The following is a 21964-nucleotide window of genomic DNA, read 5'->3' as shown; positions in this document are numbered from 1 at the left end:
TAAAATAATTGTTATTTATTAATAAAACAAACAGATTTAGTACAATTCGTGTCAATCTTGAGTAAATTTAGTAAATTTTTCGAATAAAGAAAAGTGTTTGAAAAAAAAACTTCTTTTGGGGGAAACAAATTTCCCCCGGAATAAATGACGTGCGCCATCTTGCGAACGCTGTGTTAATTAAAAAAATTTCCAGAGCAGTTGTCACATACACGCATAATGTGTCAAAGTTGTGTTTTTTCCCGAAAAATTACATTTTCTTTGAAAAAATCAATGAAATTCGTCTATTTTATGAAAAAAATAAACAACCGGGATCCTAGGAGAATCTAACAAATAGTTTGTGTTGTTAATAATAAAAGGTAAGTGGTGAAATTTTTCGTATGAAACAAGTTTTCTCTATATATACACACACACCAACGAATGAAAAAACGAAAGAAAAGAAAACAGCTTGAAAAATATTTCCACATTGTTAAATTTACAAAAAGTTGTAATTTGGTTTTTTAATCTAGTTTTTCTTGTTTTTCTCCGTTTTTTTCTTTCTTTCTCTTTTTCTCTCTTTTTTCATTTATTTACCAAGTGAATCTAACCTCCAAACTGTCACTTTTTGATCTCTTAACCTACAATCAAAGTTTTATCAAAATCTTAAGTTTTTTTTTTGTGTGTCAATTTAAATGTTACGAAAATGTGTAAATTAGTCATTAGAGAATAAAATATTTAGTTTTCTTTTTATTTCGAGAGGAAAGAATTGTTTTTTGTATAGTTTCTGTAAAATTGGTTTTCGTTCCTGAAAGTTTATATTTCTCGAGTTATGTAAACATAAAACATAGAAGATGCCAATGAACGATATTTATGTTCTTTTCATTCAGTTCGTGCTTTGATATCTTTTTTTTTCCTTTTTTGGTTGCATTTGATTCATTTTAATTTAGATTTTTTTTGGTTATTAGTATATTGTTGTTTTGATTCCATTTTCGACTGTTTGATTTTTATTTGTTTCTTTTTTGTTTATTAGTCAATTTGCTTTCCACTTTTATTATTTATTTATTTCAATATATACCTAAATTTCTTTATTTAATTATTAAATAAATTTATTCTTTTTATTAAATAAATTTACTTTTTTTACTAAATAAATTTACTTTTTTTATTAAATAAATTTACTTTTTTATAACATAAATTTACTTTTTTTATTAATTAAATGTATTTATTTAATAATTTTTTCTTCTTTATTTATTTTGTTTTACTTCCTTTTTATTTGTTGTTAATTTTATTTTTTATATATTGTCAATTAATTAACTTCCTTTTTATTTATTAATTATTAATTAATTATCTTCTTTTTTATTTATTAATTACTGATTAATTTGCTACCTTTTTTACTTGTTTATTTATTTTTATTAATTAATTTGCTTCCTTTTTATTTACAGATATTCTTTTTTTCCTTTTTATTTATTTATTGTTAATTATTTTGCTTCTTTTTTATTTTTTCATTATTAATTATTTTGCTTCATTTCTATTTTTCTATTTATTTATTGTTAATTTTCATCCTTGTTTATTTTTTATTAATTATTTATCTCTTATTAATTATTTTCCTATTTTATTTAGTGTTAATTTTTATTCTGCTTTATTTATTATTCATTTTCTGACTTTTATTTATTGTTAATTCTTTTTCCTTTTTTATTTTCTTAATTTATTTTGATTTTCTTTGTTTATTGTTAATTTTTTTCTTTATTTGTTTGTTTAATTTATTTTAAATTTTTATAATTATAAAAATTTATAATTAAATAAAGTTAATTATAAAAGAATGAAAATAAATTAGGCAAACAAATAAGAAAAAAATTAACAATAAAAAAAATTCCAAATAAATTAAGAAAGAAAAAAAGTAAAAAACTTAACAATAAATAAATAAAAAAGAAAGAAAATTATTATTAATTTTCCATCTTTTTTTTATTTATTGGCAATTTTTTTGTTAATAAATAAACAAAAATAAGGAAGTAAATAAAATAATGAAAGAATATTTATTAATTGACAATAATAAATTAATAAATAAAGAGGAAGAAAATTAAGAATAATAATTATTCTTAATTTTAAGAATAATTAATTAAATAATAGAATAATTAATTAAGAATAATTATTCTTAATTTTCTTCCTGTTTATTTATTAATTTATTATTGTCAATTAATAAATATTCTTTCATTATTTTATTTGCTTCCTTATTTTTGTTTATTTATTAACAATTATTTATTAACAAAAAAATTGCCAATAAATAAAAAAAAGACGGAAAATTAATAATAATTTTCTTTCTTTTTTATTTATTAATAATTTTCTGTCTTTTTATTTATTTATTGTTAAGTTTTTCCCTTTTTTACTTTCTTAATTTATTTTGAATTTTGTTTTATTGTTAATTTTTTTCTTTATTCGTTTTTCTAATTTATTTTCATTCTTTTATAATTAACGTTAATTTTTTTCCTATTTTATTTATTTATTGTTAATTAATTTTCATCTTTTTTATTTATTGTGAATTAATTTTCTTTCATTTTTTATTGTTTTTATGTTTGCTTCCTTTTTATTTGTTTATTTATTTTTGTTAATTAATTTACTTCCTTTTTATTTAATATATAATTTTTTTACCTTTTTATTTATTTATTGTTAATTATTTTGCTTCTTTTTTCTAATTTTCCATTTATTTATTGTTAATTTTCTTTCTTATTTACTTGTTTATTTATTTATTGTTAATTAATTTACTTCCTTTCTATTTTTTACTTATTTATTGGCAATCTTCTTGCTTATTTTTTTGTTGTTAATTATTTATATCGATTTTTAATTATTTTCCTATTTTATTTATTGTTAATTAATTTTTTTTTCTTTTTTTTTCTTGTTTTTTTTCTTTTTTGTTTATTGTTAATTGTTTCCTTTTTATTTGTTTTTTTAATTTATTTTGATTTTTTATAATTATTGTTAATTTTCTTTCTCTTTATTTATTGTTTATTTTCTTTATTTTTTATTACTTTTCTGTATTTTTTTTATTTATTTATTGTTAATTTTTTTCCTTTTTTATTTGTTTAATTTTTTATTTTTTTTTGTTAATTGTTTTCTTTATTTGTTTGTTTAATTTATTTTGAATTTTTTATAATCATTGTTAATTTTCTTCCTTTTTATTTATTTATTATTGTTAATTAATTTTCTTTCATTTTTTTATTATTATTTTATTTGCTTCCTGTTTATTTATTTACAACTATTTATTAACAAAAAGTTGACAATAAATAAATAAAGAAAAATTAATAATAAATAAATAAAACAGTAAGCAAATTATTATTAATTTTCTTTCTTTTTTATTTATTTATTGTTAATTTCTTATCTTTCCCATTTGTTTAATTTTACTTTTGTTTCTTTTTTATATTTTTATTTAATTTTATATTTTTTAAATATTTATTTAATTTTAATATAATTTTCTTTATTATTTTTAATTAAATTTGTTTAATTTATGATTTTTGTTAAATTATCATTAAGTATTAATTTTTTTTTTGACTTAAAATATTTCGAAGACTATTTAATAAACATTGTTAATTTTTTTTACAGTTATAAATAATGAATGTGAATACAAATACAGGCGAAGGCGGTGATAAACGTCTACCTGAAGCGACAGTACAAACAATTGCTCAGAACTTAACAACAATTCAAACAGTGCAAAGCACTCAAAATGTTATTCAAAGTAATATTCAAACAATTCAATCGACGCAGGCAATTATTGGCAATGTTGGACAATCCGGAACAACACTCGTTGGAAAATCAGTTTCACTTGATTTAAATCAAAAACTCTCCCTCGCCAAGCCCGGAATTCCCTCCAATATTGTCTCGTCAACCGATTCAAATAAATTAACGGCCACTGTGAGTAATTTTCAATTATTTCTTTATTTTCTTATTTTTCTATAATTGCATATTTATTTTTTTTTTGAAATATTTTCTTGTTATATTATTTTATGCATTTGATTATTTTTTTTCTTGTATTTTCTTTATTTTTGTATTTTCACTTCATTTGTTTATTCATTTTCCTATTTATTTCCCTTTCTTCTTTCTTTTCGTTTGTTTATTTATTGACTTTTCTTATTTATTAATTGAAGTAGAAAAAATGTAATAAGTGTAATAATTTTTTGGGAAAAACTTTCAGTTGTGTCAAATGAGTCCTCTTCGCATAATAAGTCCAAATATGATAAGCAATGTTGAACGCCAATCGAACCAGCCATCGAGCCAAGAACAACAGCAAGTTGTGACGAGTATTCCGGCGACTTATCACGTCCCCAGGGGTCCAGCAGCTGTGGCGAACATCTCATCGCCGAGAGCCACCGTCGCGACTCCAATTGTCCGATCAACCGCGGGTCAAACTGTTCCCATTTCACGACCCGGGTAATTATTATAATTACACATCGAAATTCTCTCAAGTCTCTTTTTTTCTCTTACTACATATTTGATTATCCTTCTCCTTATTCTCTATAGATTCAAAGTTTTTTTGTTTTATTAGAACTTTACTCTTATTTTCTTTACTCATTTTTATTTTTTACTACATTTGCTACCATTATTATCTATTTTTCTGTTATTACTATATTTACTACACCAGCAAATGTTATTTCCTTTTATTATTATTATGAAAATTAGAAAACAAAAATTTATTTTCAAGCATAAATATTAATTTCTGAATAATTTCGAATTCAAAAATTTTTTAAATTCAATTATTAACTAATTTGTAAATTAAATATAATTACTTAATGTTTTCAAAAATTTTAATAAAATTCTTCCCAGAAATTCAATTATTTTCAAAAACTAATTAAATTCTTCGCAGAAATTCTATTATTCTCAAAAATTAATTGCGACTTCTTCACAGGAATTCAATTATTTTCAGAAATTAATTGACTTCTTCACAGGAATTCAATTATTTTTATAATTTAAATGAAATTCTTTGCAATAATTCAATTATTTATCAATACTTGAATAAAATTATTCGAAAGAATTTCAATATTTTAAGATGTTTTTAATAAAATTCTTCAAGATAATTCAAATATTTCCACAAATTAATAAAATTCTTTACAGAAATTCAATTATTTTCAAAAATTAATAAAATTCCTCACAGGAATTCAATTATTTTCAAATATTAATAAAATTCTTCATAGGAATTCCATTATTTGCCAAAATTAATTTCATTATTCGCAGAAATTCAATTGCTTTCAAAAATTAATAATTTCTTTACAGGAATTTAATTATTTTCAGGAATTTTGATAAAATTATTTAGACGAATTCAATTAATTTCAAAAATTTTGATCAAATTCTTCGCAATAATTAAATTATTTTTAAAAATTTGAATAAAATTATTTAAATTCCTTTAAAAGAATTGAAATATTTTGATAAATAATGAAATTTCTCGAAAGAATTGTATTATTTTAAAAATTTTTAATAAAATTCTTCCCAATAATTCTATTATTTTCAGTTTAAAAAAAATTCTTTACAGAAATTCAATTATTTTCATGAATTTAATAAAAAATAATAATTAAAAATTAATAAAATTCTTCTCAGGAATTCAATTAAAAAAATTCTGAGCATTATTTCAATTATTTTTTAAAATTAGAAAAAATTCTTTGCAACAATACAATTATTTTCAATAATTAATTTAATTAATCGTAGAAATTCAATTATTTTCAAAAATTCATTTCATTCATAGTAGAAATTTAATTATTTTTAAAAATTTAATAAAATTCTTTGAAAAAATTAAAATCTTTTTCTAAATAAAATACAATTTTTTGCAGAAATTCAATTATTTTCATAATTTATAAAATTCTTTGTAGAAATTCAATTATTTTAAAAAATTTTTATAAAATTATTTTGAAAAATTTTCGTAAAATTCGTTATAAGAAGTCACTTATTTTTAATAATAGAATTTTAATAAAATTCTTACCAAGATTTTAATTATTTTCATAACTTATAAATTATCATTAAAAAATTTAGGAAACAAAAAGCAAACATAATAATAAGTAAATTCAATACAACGATTATTAATTCAGATTAACATTTTTCTTATTCTCTCTAGATTCCAATTTTTTTTTTTTGTTCTGTTGAGACTATTTTTATTTTATTTATTATTTTTTTCTACATTTACTGTTTTATTTTTTTTATTTTGTTAACATATTTATTATTCGTTTACCATTTTACTTAGTATTTTTTTTTACTTTTTTACTTCTTTTTAAAAATTTTTTTTTGTTTATTACAATTTTGACCGATTTTATTGTTTAGAAATTTAATTACCAAATTTACTCCTTTTTTTACTGTATTTACTATTTTCTCTTATTTATTATTTGAAACTCTTTTTTGTTGTTAATCTCTTTGTTGAAACCGCTTTTCAATGATTTCTTTTTTATTAAAAATAATAAAACTAGTCCCGTCCATGAATAAAATAAAATACAATTCTTCCTCTATGGGGAAGCAAAAAATAAAATAAAATGATAAAAATCGTATTTAGACCTTTTTTGTATCAATTTTCGGTTGGATTAATAAATTATAATTAAATTAAATTAATAATAATTACATAGATTATAATATTATAATTATAATGATAATTAAATTAATAAATTATAATAAAAATTACAATTGTTTTTTTTTCTGTTATTTCAGTGTGAGCACTACAGTCGCGAGTCCGCAGTGGCCCACGAAGACGCCGTATTTGTACGTGCCACCGCAGAGACATCCCTTGCCGATTGTGCAGCGAGTAACGCGGCCAACAATGGCGTCGACGGTCTACAGTGGCAGTCAGCAGCCACGCATCGTCACTCCGACCCCAGGTCGTCCGGTTCAAGCCGTCCAAACGGCAGTTGTCACTGCAGTTCCCGGCGTATCGGGCGGAGCACCCTGCCGGCTGCGAGCGCCCGTTCTTCAAACCAACAACAACGTTCCCCGCTTGCCTCTGCCCCAGGCCAGGCCCCCGACTCCCCAGGACAGTGTTCCTCAAATCTCGCAAAGTCCAAGAACAATCTCTCAACCAATTCAGGTACAATTTCTCTATTTATTTATTTATTTACATTTTTATTTCTCTTCTATTTTCGTATTTATTTACATTTCGTTTTTATTTCTATTACTATTGTCTTTTCGTGTTTATTTCTATTTCTATTGTATTTTCGTATTTATTTCTATTCCTATTGTCTTTTCGTATTTATTTCTATTTCTATTGTTTTTTCGTATTTATTTCTATTTCTATTGTTTTTTCGTATTTATTTCTAATTCTACACGGAAGAAAATATTCACCTGGAACAGCAACAAATTTCACTAGATTAGCTAAATTTTTAGTTGTTTCAGTTAAAGCTTTCGCTATTTTAGAGAAACTTATCGCTGTTCCAGGTAAAACTTATTTTTAGTGTATTTATTTATTTATTCTACTTTAATATTTTTTTATTTACACTTCTGGTGTATTTTTATATTTCTTTTCTATTTCAATTGTATTTTCATATTTATTCCTATTTCTATTGTCCTTTTTTATTTACTTTTATTTCTATTGTACTTTTTTATTTACTTTTATTTCTATTGTATTTTTATATTTATTTCTATTTCTACTGTATTTTTCTTTATTTTATGCCTTTTTATATTAATGTTTTATCTTTACCTATTTTTTTTTTTTTTATTTATTTATTTCCTCGGAATAAATTGACTTACAGAGTTTTTATTAATTTGAACCACAGTTCAAATTAATTTAGTTGGTATTTTTTAGTTAAGTTAGATTTAAATTGTATAAAAATATTTTCAGTTGATTGAAATTTGAAAAAAAAATGTTTCAGTTGACGCAAACAACGCGAACGTTGACAACAGCGACAACGGTGAGTCGCATTGCGGTAACGGCGCCAGTTATTGGAGCTCCCAGCAGAATAACGAGCGTTGCTTCCGTTCAACCGGTTGTCAATAGACAAGTCACTGTCAGCACAACACCTGTGACAACCAATGTTTCCGCCACTGTCAGTCGAATCGTTCTCCCCCAGCAGCCGGTAATTTTACAACTCAAAATAATTTCCCAATTTTTCCCAAAAAAATTAAATCGTTATTATTCTACTAAATAAATACGAATAAAATTATTAAATTTTAATAATAATAATAGGTAATATTAAGTTTAATTCTTTAAAATTCAATTATTTTTCAAATTTTCAATTAAAATTCTTCAAAAATACGATTATATCTCAAAATAAGTTTTAAAAGTAAACAAATAAAATTCATTAAATAAGATATCAAATTTATTTCAATGAAATAAAAATTGTTTCAAGTTTTTAAAATTATTTTCAAAAATAGAATAACTATTTTTAAAAAAATTTAATTACATTTTTTCAAGAAACAAATTTTTTCCGAATTTCTAAATTAAATTATTCAAAAATTCAATATCTACTTTTTGTTAAACAAAAATTTAGAAACTTATTCTTATTTACTTTTCCACAGAAATGAAAAATTCCAAATAATTTCAATGAAAAACCTTTTAAAATTAAAGCATTTCTAAAAATTGCAACTGTAATTCTTCCAAAATTCCATTTTTTTTTTTAGAATTTCCGAATAAAATTATTCAAAACTTTAAGAATTTTTTGAAAGAAAAATAATGTGATTAATAATTTTTTTGAAATAAAAATTTAGGTATTTTTATACTTTTGCTTCCCTTAAATTTCGAAAGAATTTAATTTATAAAAATATTTTAAAATTTAATTCATTCCGAAAATTCTTGTCCAAACGCTTTAAATGTTTAATTATTTTCTAAAATTTTAACTGAAATTTTTTTTAAATCAATTCCTATTAGAATTCAATGACGAGAATTGAATTATTTAAATGGAATAATTTTTGTAAATTCATAAAATAATTTATATTAAAAAATACAATTTTTTAAATTTACAAATATAATGTTTAAAGATGAAAATATAAAATTAATTTTAATAAAATTTTACAAAATTTCTAATTGTTCCATTTTTTTAAAAAAATTATTTCCGGGTAACAATTTTGAAAAAATTTTAATTAATATTTTTCAAAAACCACTTTTAAAATTTCCAAATTAAATCTTTCAAATTTCAATAATTTTTGTAAAATAAATATTTAAATTACTTATTGTTCTTTATTTGGTTAAAATTTCGAAATACTTTCAATATAAAATTATTTGAAAAATTCTTTATGTTAATTTTAACTGCAAGTCTCAAAATTAAAATATTTTTTAGAATTTTTGAATAATATTATTGAAAAGTTTTAATTTTGAAGGAAGCTAACAAATTAATAATTTTTTATATTTTAATATTATATATTATACTTTTACGGCAATTAGAATTTCAAAGATTTCAATTTAAGAACATTTTGAAATTTCTCATTCGAAATTCATTCAATGAAATTTTATTAAAATATAGAAAATAATTAAATTTTTTCGAAGAATATTTACTATTAACGGTTTTGACAATAAATCAATTCTTTCAAAAAATTTCTTTAATTTATTGAATATAATCGTTTTTGTTAATAATTGTAATTAATAATTTTACTTTTAAAATTTCATTAAAATTATTGATAGAAAATTAAACTCTTTTAAACAATTTTATTAGAGTTTTTGTAAATAATTAAATTCTTTTGAAGAATTTATTTGAATTGTTTTTAAAATGTTGGAGTTTCTTTAATAATTTAAAATTATAAATTTTGAAATTAATTCAATTAAACAGAGAATTTTTTTCAAATTTTTAAAATAATCGGGTCTGTTAATAATTGTAATTAAATATTTGATTTTTGAAAGTTATTAAAATTGTATTGAAAATAATTTAATTCTTTTGAAAAATTTTATATAATAAATTTAAAAAAAAAAACGAATTTTTTAGTAAAATTTTATTAAAAATAATAAATTGAATTTTTGCAAAGATTTTACTGTTTCAAAAAATAATTGAACCGTTTCGAAGGATTTATTAAAATTTTAGGAAATAATTGAATTCTTTCGTGAAATTTTATTAAAAATTAAAAAAATTGAATTTTTTCGAAAAATATTATTAAAAATTAAAAAAAAAAAGTGAAATTCGTTTATAAAATTTTATTAAAAATGGAAAAAAAATAATTGAATTCTCGTGAAGAATTATATTAAAATTTATAAAAATATAAACAACAATAATTAATTATGTACTTAATAAGTATATTTTAAAAAATTTTGATTATGAAATCATTCAAGAATTTATATTTGTAAATAAAAAATTTTGTAATTTACTTCATAATAACAAATTTTATATCACGTTCCACGTAATATTTGCTAGTAATAATTAAAATTCGTAAGAAAAAAAGTGAGTAAAAACAAAATTAGAATAAATAAGAATAAAATGAAAAATAAGTTTTATTATCTAAGTAATAAAAGTGAACATTTTATTCTTATTCATTCATTTAGCAGAATAAACAAGATTTTCTTTTTCATCTAGAATCAGAATTGAAAACTCTTCTGAAAATACGGAAAAAAGTCGTATTTTTAACAAAAAGGAAAAAAACTGAATTAAGAAAATACTTTCGACTTTTTTCGTAATTTGAATCGAAAAATACGTTTTTTTTTTGGGAGAAGAGGGAGAGAGTGTTATTAAAATGAATTTTTGTTTTTTCATTAGCCGACAATTCCTCGAGTCGTGCAAACTGTGGCCTCAGTGTCGACGCTTGGAGGGCAAGTGTCGCGGGTGATAACAACGCAGGCGAACACGGCGAATGTGACACGCGTGGCGCAACCTGGACCGCAGTCAGTCGCCAGAATCACGGGAATCTCGATGCATCCGCTGCCGTTGACACCGACGCGCACCACGTCGGCGACAATTAAAACGACGCCAGTATTAAATGTCGCGCAGACGATTCAGCCGAAACAATCGATTCAGCAATCGACGTTGAGGATTGTCACCACCACTGGGGTCTCCAGTTCCACGAATAGCTCTATTGTTAGCAATACACCGCCACCCGTCCAAGGTTTGCTGATTCAATTCAATTTCTGCTAATCGACAAACTGACGAATCAATTGACTAACGAACGAATTAATTAATTAACCAACTGACTAACGAACTAATTAATTGACTATCGAACGAATTAACAAACTGGCTAACGAACGAACTAATTGACTAACGAACAAATTAATTAATTGATTAACAAACGAACAAATTAATTGACTAACGAACGAATTAATTAATTAACCAACTGACTAACGAACTAATTAATTGACTAACGAAGGAATTAATAAAGTTACTGACTAACGAACGAACGAATTAAATTACTAACGAACGAATTAATAAACTAACTGACGATTTAAATTACTAACGAACGAATTAATAAACTAACTGACGAATTAAAATACTAACGAACGTATTAATAAACTAACTGACGAATTAAATTACTAACGAACGAATTAATAAACTAACTGACGAATTAAAATACTAACGAACGTATTAATAAACTAACTGACAAATTAAATAACTAACGAACTTACTGACTAAATAAATTAATTAATAAAACTAAATGTGTAAAAATAGGTAAAGAAATAAAACTGAATGAGACAAAATTGTAAAAAACAATAATTTGAGGGAAAATTAAAATAATTATTTGTCAATTAATTTCCAGCGACTTATTCGCAATATAGACCGGCAACTGTGCAACCTGTGAGGCTTTTGGTTGAGTCAGGATATGAGGAACCTCAACACAAACCGAACGCTTCGCCGAGGCCGAGTATTTTAAGAAAACGAGATCATGACAATTCACCAGCTAAAGGTATTTTTTTCTTCGAAAATTCATAATTTAGGGGATGTCTAACGGTCAGGGAAAATAGGAAATTCAGGGGAAAAAGTCGGAGAATGACACGGAAAATTTCATTCTAAAAATTTGTTTCAAAAGTTAAAATTTTTTTTCGAATTTGTAATAATTGGAAAAAATTTATATTAAGAAATGGAAATTAAGCCGAGTTTTTTCCTTTTTTTCTCAGGAAAAAATCAGGAATTTTTAGTAAATTAAATGAAATCTTTTCAACATTTTGAGGACAAAAAAATTCAGAATTTTCTTATGAATTCTAAAAAATTGAATTTTCTCCAAGTTTTTTTGATAAAAAAAAAAAAACAGAAAATAATTGAATTTCAGTGAAGAAATCTATTAATTTTCGAAAATAATATAATTTCTGTGAAAAATTTTACTAATTTTGGAAAATAATTGAATTTTTCTGAAAAATTCTACTAATTTTTGGAAATAATTTATTTCCTGCGAAGAATTTGACTAATTTCATAAAATAATTTAATTTCTTTAAAGAATTTTACTAATTTTTGAAAATAATTGAATTCTTGAGGAGAATTTTAATTAAAATTTGTGAAAATAATAGAATTCAGGCCAATATTATTATTAATTTTTTAAAGTAATTGAATATCTGCGAATAATTTTATTACAACTTTTCAAAATAATTGTATTCCTGCGAAGAATTGTACTATTTCAGAAAATAATTGATTTCCTGCCAATAATTTTACTAATTTTAGAAAATAATTGAATTTCTCTGAAGAATTTTACTAATTTTTAAAAATAATTGAATTTCGGTGAAGAATTTTATTAATTTTTGAAAATAATTGAATTTCTGTGAAAAAATCTGTTAACTTTAGAAGATAATTGAATTTTTTTGAAGAATTTTACTAATTTAAAAAAATAATTGAATTTCTGTGAAGAATTTTACTAATCTTTGAAAATAATTGAATTCTTGTGAAGAATTTCCTAACTTTTTGAAAATAATTGAATTTCTGTGAAGAAATCTATTAGTTTTTGAAAATAAAAGAATTATTAAGAAGAATTTTATTTTTAACAAGAATTGAATTCTTTTGAAGAATTTTATTTTTTTAATTGGAATTTTATTTAATATTTTATTTTATTTAATTTTGAAGGATTTAGTAAAGTTTTAGAAAATAATTGAATTTTTTCAAAAAATATTATAACGAATTAAGAAAAAAAATTCAATTCTTTCGTGAAATTTTATTGAAAATAATTGAATTTTCGCAAAGAATTTTTACTTTTTTTAAAAATAATTTGAATTGTTTCGAAGAATTTAATAAAATTTTAGAAAATAATTGATTTCCTGCCAATAATTTTACTAATTTAAAAAAATAATTGAATTTCTGTGAACAATTTTACTAATTTTTGAAAATAATTGTATTCTGCGAAGAATTTTATTAATTTTTTTTAAAAATAATTAAAATTCTGTGAAGAATTTAATTAAAAGTTTTCAAAATAATGAAATTTCTGCGAAGAATTGTACTATTTCAGAAAATAATTGATTTCCTGCCAATAATTTTACTAATTTTAGAAAATAATTGAATTTCTGTGAAGAATTTTATTAATTTTTGAAAATAATTGTATTCTTGTTAAAAATTTTAATACTTTTGGAAAATAATTGAATTTCTGTGAAAAAATCTATTAATTTTAGAAAATAATTTAATGTCTCTGAAGAATTTCACTAATTTTAAAAAATAATTGAATTTCTGTGAAGAAATCCATTAGTTTTTGAAAATAATTGAATTCCTGCGAAGATTTTTAATAATTTATAAAAATAATTGATTTATTGCCAAGAATTTTATTAAGATTTTCGAAAATAATTGAATTCTTGTGAAGAATTTTTTTTTAACAAGAATTGAATTCTTTTAAAGATTTTTTTTTTTTTTTGTTAATTGAAATTTTATTTTATTTAATTTTTAAGGATTTAGTAAAGTTTTCAAAAATAATTGAATTTTTTCAAAAAGTATTATAACGAATTAAGAAAGAAATTCAATTCTTTCGTGAAATTTTATTGAAAATAATTGAATTTTCGCAAAGAATTTTTACTTTTTATAAAAATAATTTGAATTGTTTCGAAGCAAGAATTTATTAAAAAATTTTAGAAAATAATTGAATTCTTTTGGAAAATTTTATAACGAATTAAGAAACTCTTTCGTGAAATTTTATTATATTTTTTAAAAATAATTGAATCATTTTGAAGGATTTATTAAACTTTTAGAAAATAATTGAATTTTTTTGTAGAATTTTTTAAAGAATAATGTAAAAAATTCAATTTTTTCTTGAAGTTTTATTAAAATTTTGATGAAAATTTCCAATTTTTTAATCTTTTTCCCCTTTTTTCAAGGTGTGGCGAAAAATTTGACACCAGTGCTTGCAAATCTACCACTAACCTCGACGACGACGACGTCGACGACATGCGTGAGTCCGCCCGGTTCGCCACGCGCTGACCGTGACACTGGCGGTTGTCAAAGTTCAGGATCAACGACTGTCTCGGCAACGTCGTCGCCAGGTCTCGACGAGGAGCCCGAACAAACGCGAATCAATATGAATATCAATATGAACTTGAATCTTAGTCTTGGACCGGCGATGGAAATGTCGCCGAGGAAGAAACCACGTAAACAGCAATTGTCGAGCGTTGAATTGACGGAATCGCGCGGCACCGACGAGGAAATGCATTTCATCACCGAGGAGAAAATAAAGAAGGAGAAGGAGGAGAAGGAGAAGGAACGGGATAAGAATGCCAGCGAAAAGAAGGCGAATTTTCCAATTAAGCAAGAGGCGAACGAAGCGACGCCGGTCAGGACAAGACCGACTCCCAGTTTATTGGGTAATTTCTCTTCTTTTTCTCTAGAATTTAACAAAATATTTTTTTTTAAAATGTTTTCTTTGTTGTAATTTCCGCGTTGCCACAAGTCAGGGAATTCAGGGAAAAGTCAGGGATTTTTATTAAAAGTACTGGAAAAAATTTAAGTTTTAGAATTTATATGAAAATTCTGAATTTTTGTGTCTTTTTTGTTTGCCTCACAAACTATGAAATTGACAAGAATTTTAATACAAAACTTTCAATTTTTTCTCTTTCTGACAATAATTTCTTTTTAAAGAACTTCATTCTTCAACAACTATCATCAAATTATTACTCAAAAATTATTTAATGAATAATTTTACTTCAAAATTTTCAAAATTAATTACATTTCAAAAGAGTTGCGTTTCAAATCTGCATAAATAGATCAACTTCAAAGGCTTCAATATGAAATTTGAAAAAATTTCAACTTTTAATCAATTCAAATAGAAATTTTAAAAACAAATGATTACAGAAATTCAATCATTTTCAAAAATTTATAAACATTCTCGTCAAAATTTCAATTATTTTTATAAATCATACAATTCTTCTCCGAAATTCAATTATTTTCAAAAAATTTAATAAAATTCTTGGCAAAATTTCAATTATTTTCAAAAATTTTCCTCATTTCAATTAATTTTAATATCTACTATTTTAATAAAATTTTCCAAAAGAATTCAATTATTTAAACGAAATTTTAATAAAAACTTCACAGGAATTCAATTACTTTCCAATTTTTTATTCCAATTCAATTATTTTTAATTTTTAATAATGAAGTTTATCGAAAGAATTCAAATATATTCAAAGAATAGAAAAAAATAGTTCTGAGAAATTCAATTATTTCGCAAAATTTAAATAAAATTCTTTTAATAACTCTATTATTTAAAAAAATTTTGACAAAATTCTTTACAAGATTTAGTTAATAAAATTGCAATTTTAATAAAATTTTCCTATTTAATTCAATTATTTTCAATACAATTCTTCTTAAGAATTCAATTATTTTCACAAATAATACATTTTTTTATGGGATTCAATTATTTGAAAAAAATTTGAATAAAATTCTTCGTAAGAAATCAATGATTTTCATAAATAATAAAATTTTTCTTGAGAATTCAATTATTTCAAAAATTTTGAGATAAAATGCTTTATAAATTTGAAAAATTATAATAAAATTGACTATAGAATACAATTATTTTCGTAAAATATAACATTCCTTATAGGAATTACAATTTTACTGTCAAGTTTGTAAAAATCTTCGAAACAATTTAATTATTTTCTTAAAAAATAAAAATAAAACTTTTCACAAGAATTCCATTATTTAAAAAAAAATTTAATAAAATTCTTCGTCAGATTAAATTTTTATTTTTATAAAAATAATTTGTATCGTTTTAAAGAATTTTATTAAAATTTGAAAAAAATAATTGTATTAATTTGAAGTACTTTTTTCGTTTTGAAATTAATTGAATTCTTGAGAATAATTCGCATAAATTCAACTGTTTTGAATACAATTTTAATTAAATTATTCAATTCAATTATTATTAAAAATAATAAAATTCTTGGCAATAAATCAATTATTTTCAAAAACATAACATTTCTTCTTGAATAAATTCAATTATTTGAAAGAAAATTGAATAGAATTCTCCTAAAGAATTCAATTGCTTTCAAAAGTTTCAAAATTTAATTTTTTGATAAAAATTCAATTATTTTGACAAATAATAAAATTCTTGACAAGAATTCAATTATTTAAAAAAAAAAATTGAATATAATTGTCAAGAATTTATTTATTTTTAAAAATTTTAATTAAATTTTTCACAACAATTCAATTATTTTTAGACGTTTTAATAAAATTGTTTTCAAAATTCAATTATTTTCAAAAATAACTAAGTTCTCCACAGAAATTCAATTCGATATTAATTAGAATAGAATAGAATAATTTCAATCGAATTAATAAAATTGTATTATTTAAAAAAATTTTGACAAAATCCTTTATAAGATTTTGTTAATAAAATTGCAATTTTAATAAAATTTTCCTATTCAATTAAATTATTTCCAATACAATTCTTCTTAAGAATTCAATTATTTTCACAAATAATACATTTTTTTATGTGAATTCAATTATTTGAAAAAAATTTGAATAAAATTCTTCGTAAGAAATCAATTATTTTCATAAATAATAAAATTTTTCTCGAGAATTCAATTATTTCAAAAATTTTGAGATAAAATGCTTTATAAATTTGAAAAATTATAATAAAATTGACTGTAGAATACAATTATTTTCGTAAAATATAACATTCTTTATGGACATTACAATTTTACTGTCAAGTTTGTAAAAATCTTCGAAACAATTCAATTATTTTCTTAAAAAATAAAATTCTTCAAATCAATTCAATTATTTAAGAAATTTTAATTAAATTCTTCCCAAGAATTCAATTTTTTTCAAAAATAAAACTTTTCACAAGAATTCAATTATTTAAAAAGAATTTAATAAAATTCTTCGTCAGATTTTAATTATTTTCAATTTTTTTAATGAAATTTTGTCGATGGAATTTAATTATTTTCAAAATGTTATAAAAAATTCTGAGAAATTCAATTATTTAAAAAATTTGAATAAAATTCTTCACAAGAAATTAATTTAATATTATAAATAATAATAATATTTTTCTCCGGAATTCAATTATTTTCACAAATAAAATTCTTCACAGGAATTCAATGCTTTAAAATTTTTTTAATAAAATTCGTTTCAAGAATTAAATTACTTTTATAAATAACAATATTTATAGCAGAGTTTCAATAATTTTTTATGTACAATTTTACATAAACTGATAGAAAATTGCATTTATTCTTTATAATTTTTTTTTAAATTCGCCGAAAGAATTCAATTATTTTTAGAATTTTTTAAAAATTTCTTTAAAAAAATTCAATTTTAAAAAATAGTCAATTATTTAATAAATTATTTATCTTTGTATTTAAATAATTGAATTCTCGAAAAATTTTCTAATAAAAATTGATTAAAAATGAATTTCACTTAAAATTTGAAATTATAATTGAATATTAAAAGCATCATAGCGTGAATTTTGAAAAGGGTTAAAAAATGAAAATCTTTGAAAATTTGAATTTGTAGTTGCAATATTCTTATAATATAAAATAATGATTTTATCACTCTGTCATTTTAAATTTATTATAAAACGTGAAGAAAGTGATCGATTTCTTCATGTTTTATAACAATTTTTGATAAGTTGTTTAATTTTCGAAGGTTTGGATTTGAAATCCTTAATTCCTATAGAAAAATAATAACGATTAAGTATTTATTTTAAAAAGAAGTTATTGATGTTGTCGAATAATTTTTCACTTAAAGAAATTCGTAAATATAAATGTAATAGAACATTTCTTTGAGTATCAAATAATTTTTGGAGTGAATCGGTATATTCTTTAGGGTCAGGGAGAAAGTGAAAATTTTGTCTGGAAATCAGGGAAAAGTCAGGGAAAAACAAAATTAAATTTTCGTGGCAACCCTGAATTTAAAAAAAAATTGAAAAAGAAACCTTTTTTTTAGTTTTGTTTGTCCGTAAAAACTTTGTAAAATATAATTTTGTCGAAATTGAATTTTTGCAGGTACGTCTTGGAAGAACAGATGGGGTGGAAGATTGCATCATTACAGGAGGCCGAGTGACGTGAGACCCAAGGAGGAGAGAAGACCAACTGTCGCCGAATTGGCGCAACAAAAGCAAGTCATTCAAAAATTAAATGGATGGAAAATCTATCATCTCAGCGCGCAAATGGAGGATCTCGCCGAAATAGAGAAAGAAGTGGGTCTATTGCTATTTTTTCTTCCTATTTTTTTTTCAAGCGAAAAGAACACGGAAAATTTTTATTTAGCAGGGTTGCCACAGGTCACGGAATTCAGGGAAAATTCAGGGAGAAACAAAATTAAATTTTTCTGGCAATCCTGTTAAGATAATTAAATTTCTATTTAATATAATTGCAAAATTATTATTTTTGTCATTATTTTTAATACTATTTTCTCATTTTCCAAACAGGTGCATGAGAAACTAAAATCGACACTGTCAATTTTGGAGTCGCAGCAAAATGTGAGAGGCCGACAGGACGATGGAATTGAACGTGCAAATGAATTGATAAAGGGCAACATGCAGAGAAGTAGTTTAATAAGTGAGGGAATGAATGAGGCGCGAACGCAATTGGTGGCAATTTTTCAACATCAAGGACATGTGCGTGGAATTTTGGAACGTTGCGGCAATAAACGAGCACAGAAGAAGCGCGACAAGTGAAAAGTAGAAGAAATAGAAAAATAAGTGAATGAACTGAGGGGAGAAACAGAAAAAAAATTGAATGAATGTTTTTTTTGAGAGCAAGAAGAAGAAGAAGAAGAGAAGGTCGTATTTTTTATCTATCAGAATATCTATATATTAAATCTTTAAAGATTAAAATAAAAAAAAAACAATTTTGTAAGTTTAACAAATAATTTTCTTTCTATAAATAATACCTTTTTTGCTTTCTTATAATAAGTAGTTTTTCTTTTTCTCATTACAAATTGAAAAGAAAGGCGAAGAAATTATTTTCAAAAAATTAATAAAATTCTTGGCCGAATTTAATTATCGAAGAAATTTTGATCAAATTATTTAAAAGAATTTAACTAATTTCAGAAATTTTTAGAAAATTTTTTTAGAAAAATTCAATTATTTGAAATACAATTTTATTATGATTTCAAGAATTTTGAGAAAATTCTTCGTAAACAATTTAATTATTTTCAGTATAGAATTTTAATTAGATTTTTTGAAATAATTAAATTTTTTTATGCTTTGGAATATGTTAAATTTAATAAATATAAATTCAATTATTTTAAAAAATTAATAAAATTCTTCTAAGGAATTCAATTATTTTCAAAATTTCTTCTAATCTTTCGCAGAAATATAAATTATTTTCAATAATATTAATAAAATTCTTGACCTTAATTTAATTATTTTCAGAAATTTTGATTAAAATTATTTAAAAGAATTGAATTAATTTTACAAATTTTGTTTAAAATTCTTTTAAAAAAATCCAACTATTTGAAATATAATTTTGTTATAATTTTCAGGAATTTTAAGGAAATTCTTCGTAAAAATTTAATTATTTTCAGAGGAATTTTAATGAAAATTTCTTGAAATAATTAAATTTTTTTTATGCTTTAGAATATGTTAAATTTAATAAATATAAATTTAATTATTTTAAAAAATTTTTTAAATTCTTCTCAGGAATTCAATTATTTTCAAAAAACAATAAAATTTTTCTAATGAATTCAATTATTTTCACAATTTATTATATATATATAGTTTATTTACTCTCCCTACAATAGGTAGGGTTCGAGACTCCCAAGTACATACATAACAATCTTAACCTATATTTACAAAAATCCTTACAACTAAACATTCTCTTCATACAACTTAACCTAAAAAACGCAACTCTCTCCACGCTCTCTACCTTACGCTCTTAACCTATCGCCAGTGCCGGGCTTCCGTTTCCAGTTCCTTCTATGCCCATGCTGGCTTCAACCCAATTCGCCCACCCTTTTTTCAAAAACCTGCTTTCTCACCTCCCTTACACGCTCCAGTCATCCACTTTTATGCATCCATCCATCCATCCAAGCAAAATCTTCTCACCTCATTCTCAGCCTATACCTGTCTATCACACTTTACACACTTCCATCACTCCACCCATATCCTCCCCCACAACATACTTTACCCCATCCACCCAAATACAATCCTTACCCATTCTTACCTGTTTTCCTTTCACTCTCTCCGTCCACGCTCTTTCTCTCAATAGCCATAGCATTCTTCTCTCTCTCCAACATCTATCCTCATCTATTCTTATTACACTTCCTTTCAGTCTTCCTTTCACCCTCATTACATCCATTTTCTCTTCCTCACTACCCAACTCCACCAACCATAACTTTGGTACCCCATATTCACCCTTTCCTAACGCTTGTACCATTTTCACTGAGACATTAACCCCCACCCACGCCAACACTTTTTCCACTGCTCTTTTACCCTCCAACACACCTACATTCATACCTCTGATCACTACATTCTTTTTCCTTTTTTCATTTTCTACTACATCCACTCGTCTTGACAAATCTCCCATTTTCCACTTTAACCTCTCATATTCACTTCCCTCAACTTTCTCAGTCCCCTCATTCACTTCCTTTATAAATTTTTCTAATCCATTCATTCTTCTCCACATGCTTTCCTTATCCTTTTTCCACTTACTATCCCATTCATTCCACATTTCCTGCAATTTCTCCAACCTCTCTTCAATTTCCACTATCTCTTTGTCCCTTGATTCCCCATCCTCACATATATCCATCAAATTTTCCCTTACTCTCTTCGCTCCTTCATCCATCGCGTCCTTCATCATCCATACTAATTCTAACAAATCCATGCAATCCTCACACGTCATCTTTTTTCCATTCTTTCCTATTCCCCTTTCAAATACCCGCGCCTTTTTCTCATTCTCGCTAACACTACTTGAGTCAAACTCAGCCATTCCAGAAATCTACCTTATCACTCAAATGCTCAAAATTTTTCCACTGTCTCTCTCTCCTCTCTCTCACTTCAAGCAACCTAACCTCACAAAACACACTTCTCTTTTTTACCTTTTTTATCACTCACACATTCACTACTCTATACCAACATACCTTTCCTTTACACTACCGCAAATTACACTACACACTCAGCACTCTACATTACCCACCCTTATTTTCACAATTTATTAAAATTCTTCACAGGAATTCAATTGTTTTCAAAATTTATTAAAATCTTTTGCAGAAATTCAATTATTTTCGAAAATTAATCAAATCTTTCACAAGAAATTCAATTATTTTTAAAAATTAATAAAATTCTTGACCTTAATTTAATTATTTTTAGAAATTTTGATTAAATCATTTAAAAGAATTCAATTAGTTTTAGAAATTTTTGTACAATTCTTTAGAAAAATTCAATTATTTTAAATATACAATTTTATTATAATTTCAAGAATTTTGAAAAAAATTGTCGTAAAAATTTAATTATTTTCAGTGGAATTTTAATTAAATTTCTTGAAATAATTTAATTTTTGTTATGCTTCAGAATATGTTTTTAATTGTCAAATTAATTTATTGATTTTTTATTGAAAACAATTTTGTTTAATTGATTTTTTGGTTTTATTTTTCAATATTATCGTTAAAGCATTAAATTAGAGTTTTGAAAATAAATTCGAAAAAAATGGGGAATTTTTTTTTTGTCTAATCAGAAAATTTTGAAATACATAATGATTTAAATACTTATTGTTTTTTTAGTAGAAATTATTTTTAAAATT

General features: G+C 22.8%; 1 protein-coding gene across 1 annotated transcript; it reads left to right on the top strand.

The window, feature by feature from the left end:
- Window positions 1–179: 179 nt before the first annotated feature.
- On the top strand, window positions 180–19087 carry LOC122512590 (histone deacetylase complex subunit SAP130-A). The gene is made up of 10 exons (XM_043628505.1): window positions 180–356; window positions 3568–3876; window positions 4157–4392; window positions 6646–7018; window positions 7800–8003; window positions 10605–10950; window positions 11596–11742; window positions 14120–14602; window positions 18227–18420; window positions 18652–19087. The coding sequence occupies exons 2-10, from the start codon at window positions 3577–3579 to the stop codon at window positions 18898–18900; spliced, it is 2532 nt and encodes an 843-aa protein (XP_043484440.1). The 5' UTR covers window positions 180–356; window positions 3568–3576; the 3' UTR covers window positions 18901–19087.
- The last annotated feature ends 2877 nt before the right edge of the window (window positions 19088–21964 follow it).

The sequence above is a fragment of the Leptopilina heterotoma genome, unplaced genomic scaffold, assembly GCF_015476425.1.
Source record: "Leptopilina heterotoma isolate Lh14 unplaced genomic scaffold, ASM1547642v1 Lhet_123, whole genome shotgun sequence".
NCBI classification, from domain to species: Eukaryota; Metazoa; Arthropoda; class Insecta; order Hymenoptera; family Figitidae; genus Leptopilina; species Leptopilina heterotoma.
Note: the sequence above shows the minus strand (reverse complement) of the source record. Positions and strands in the feature narration are given on the sequence as shown.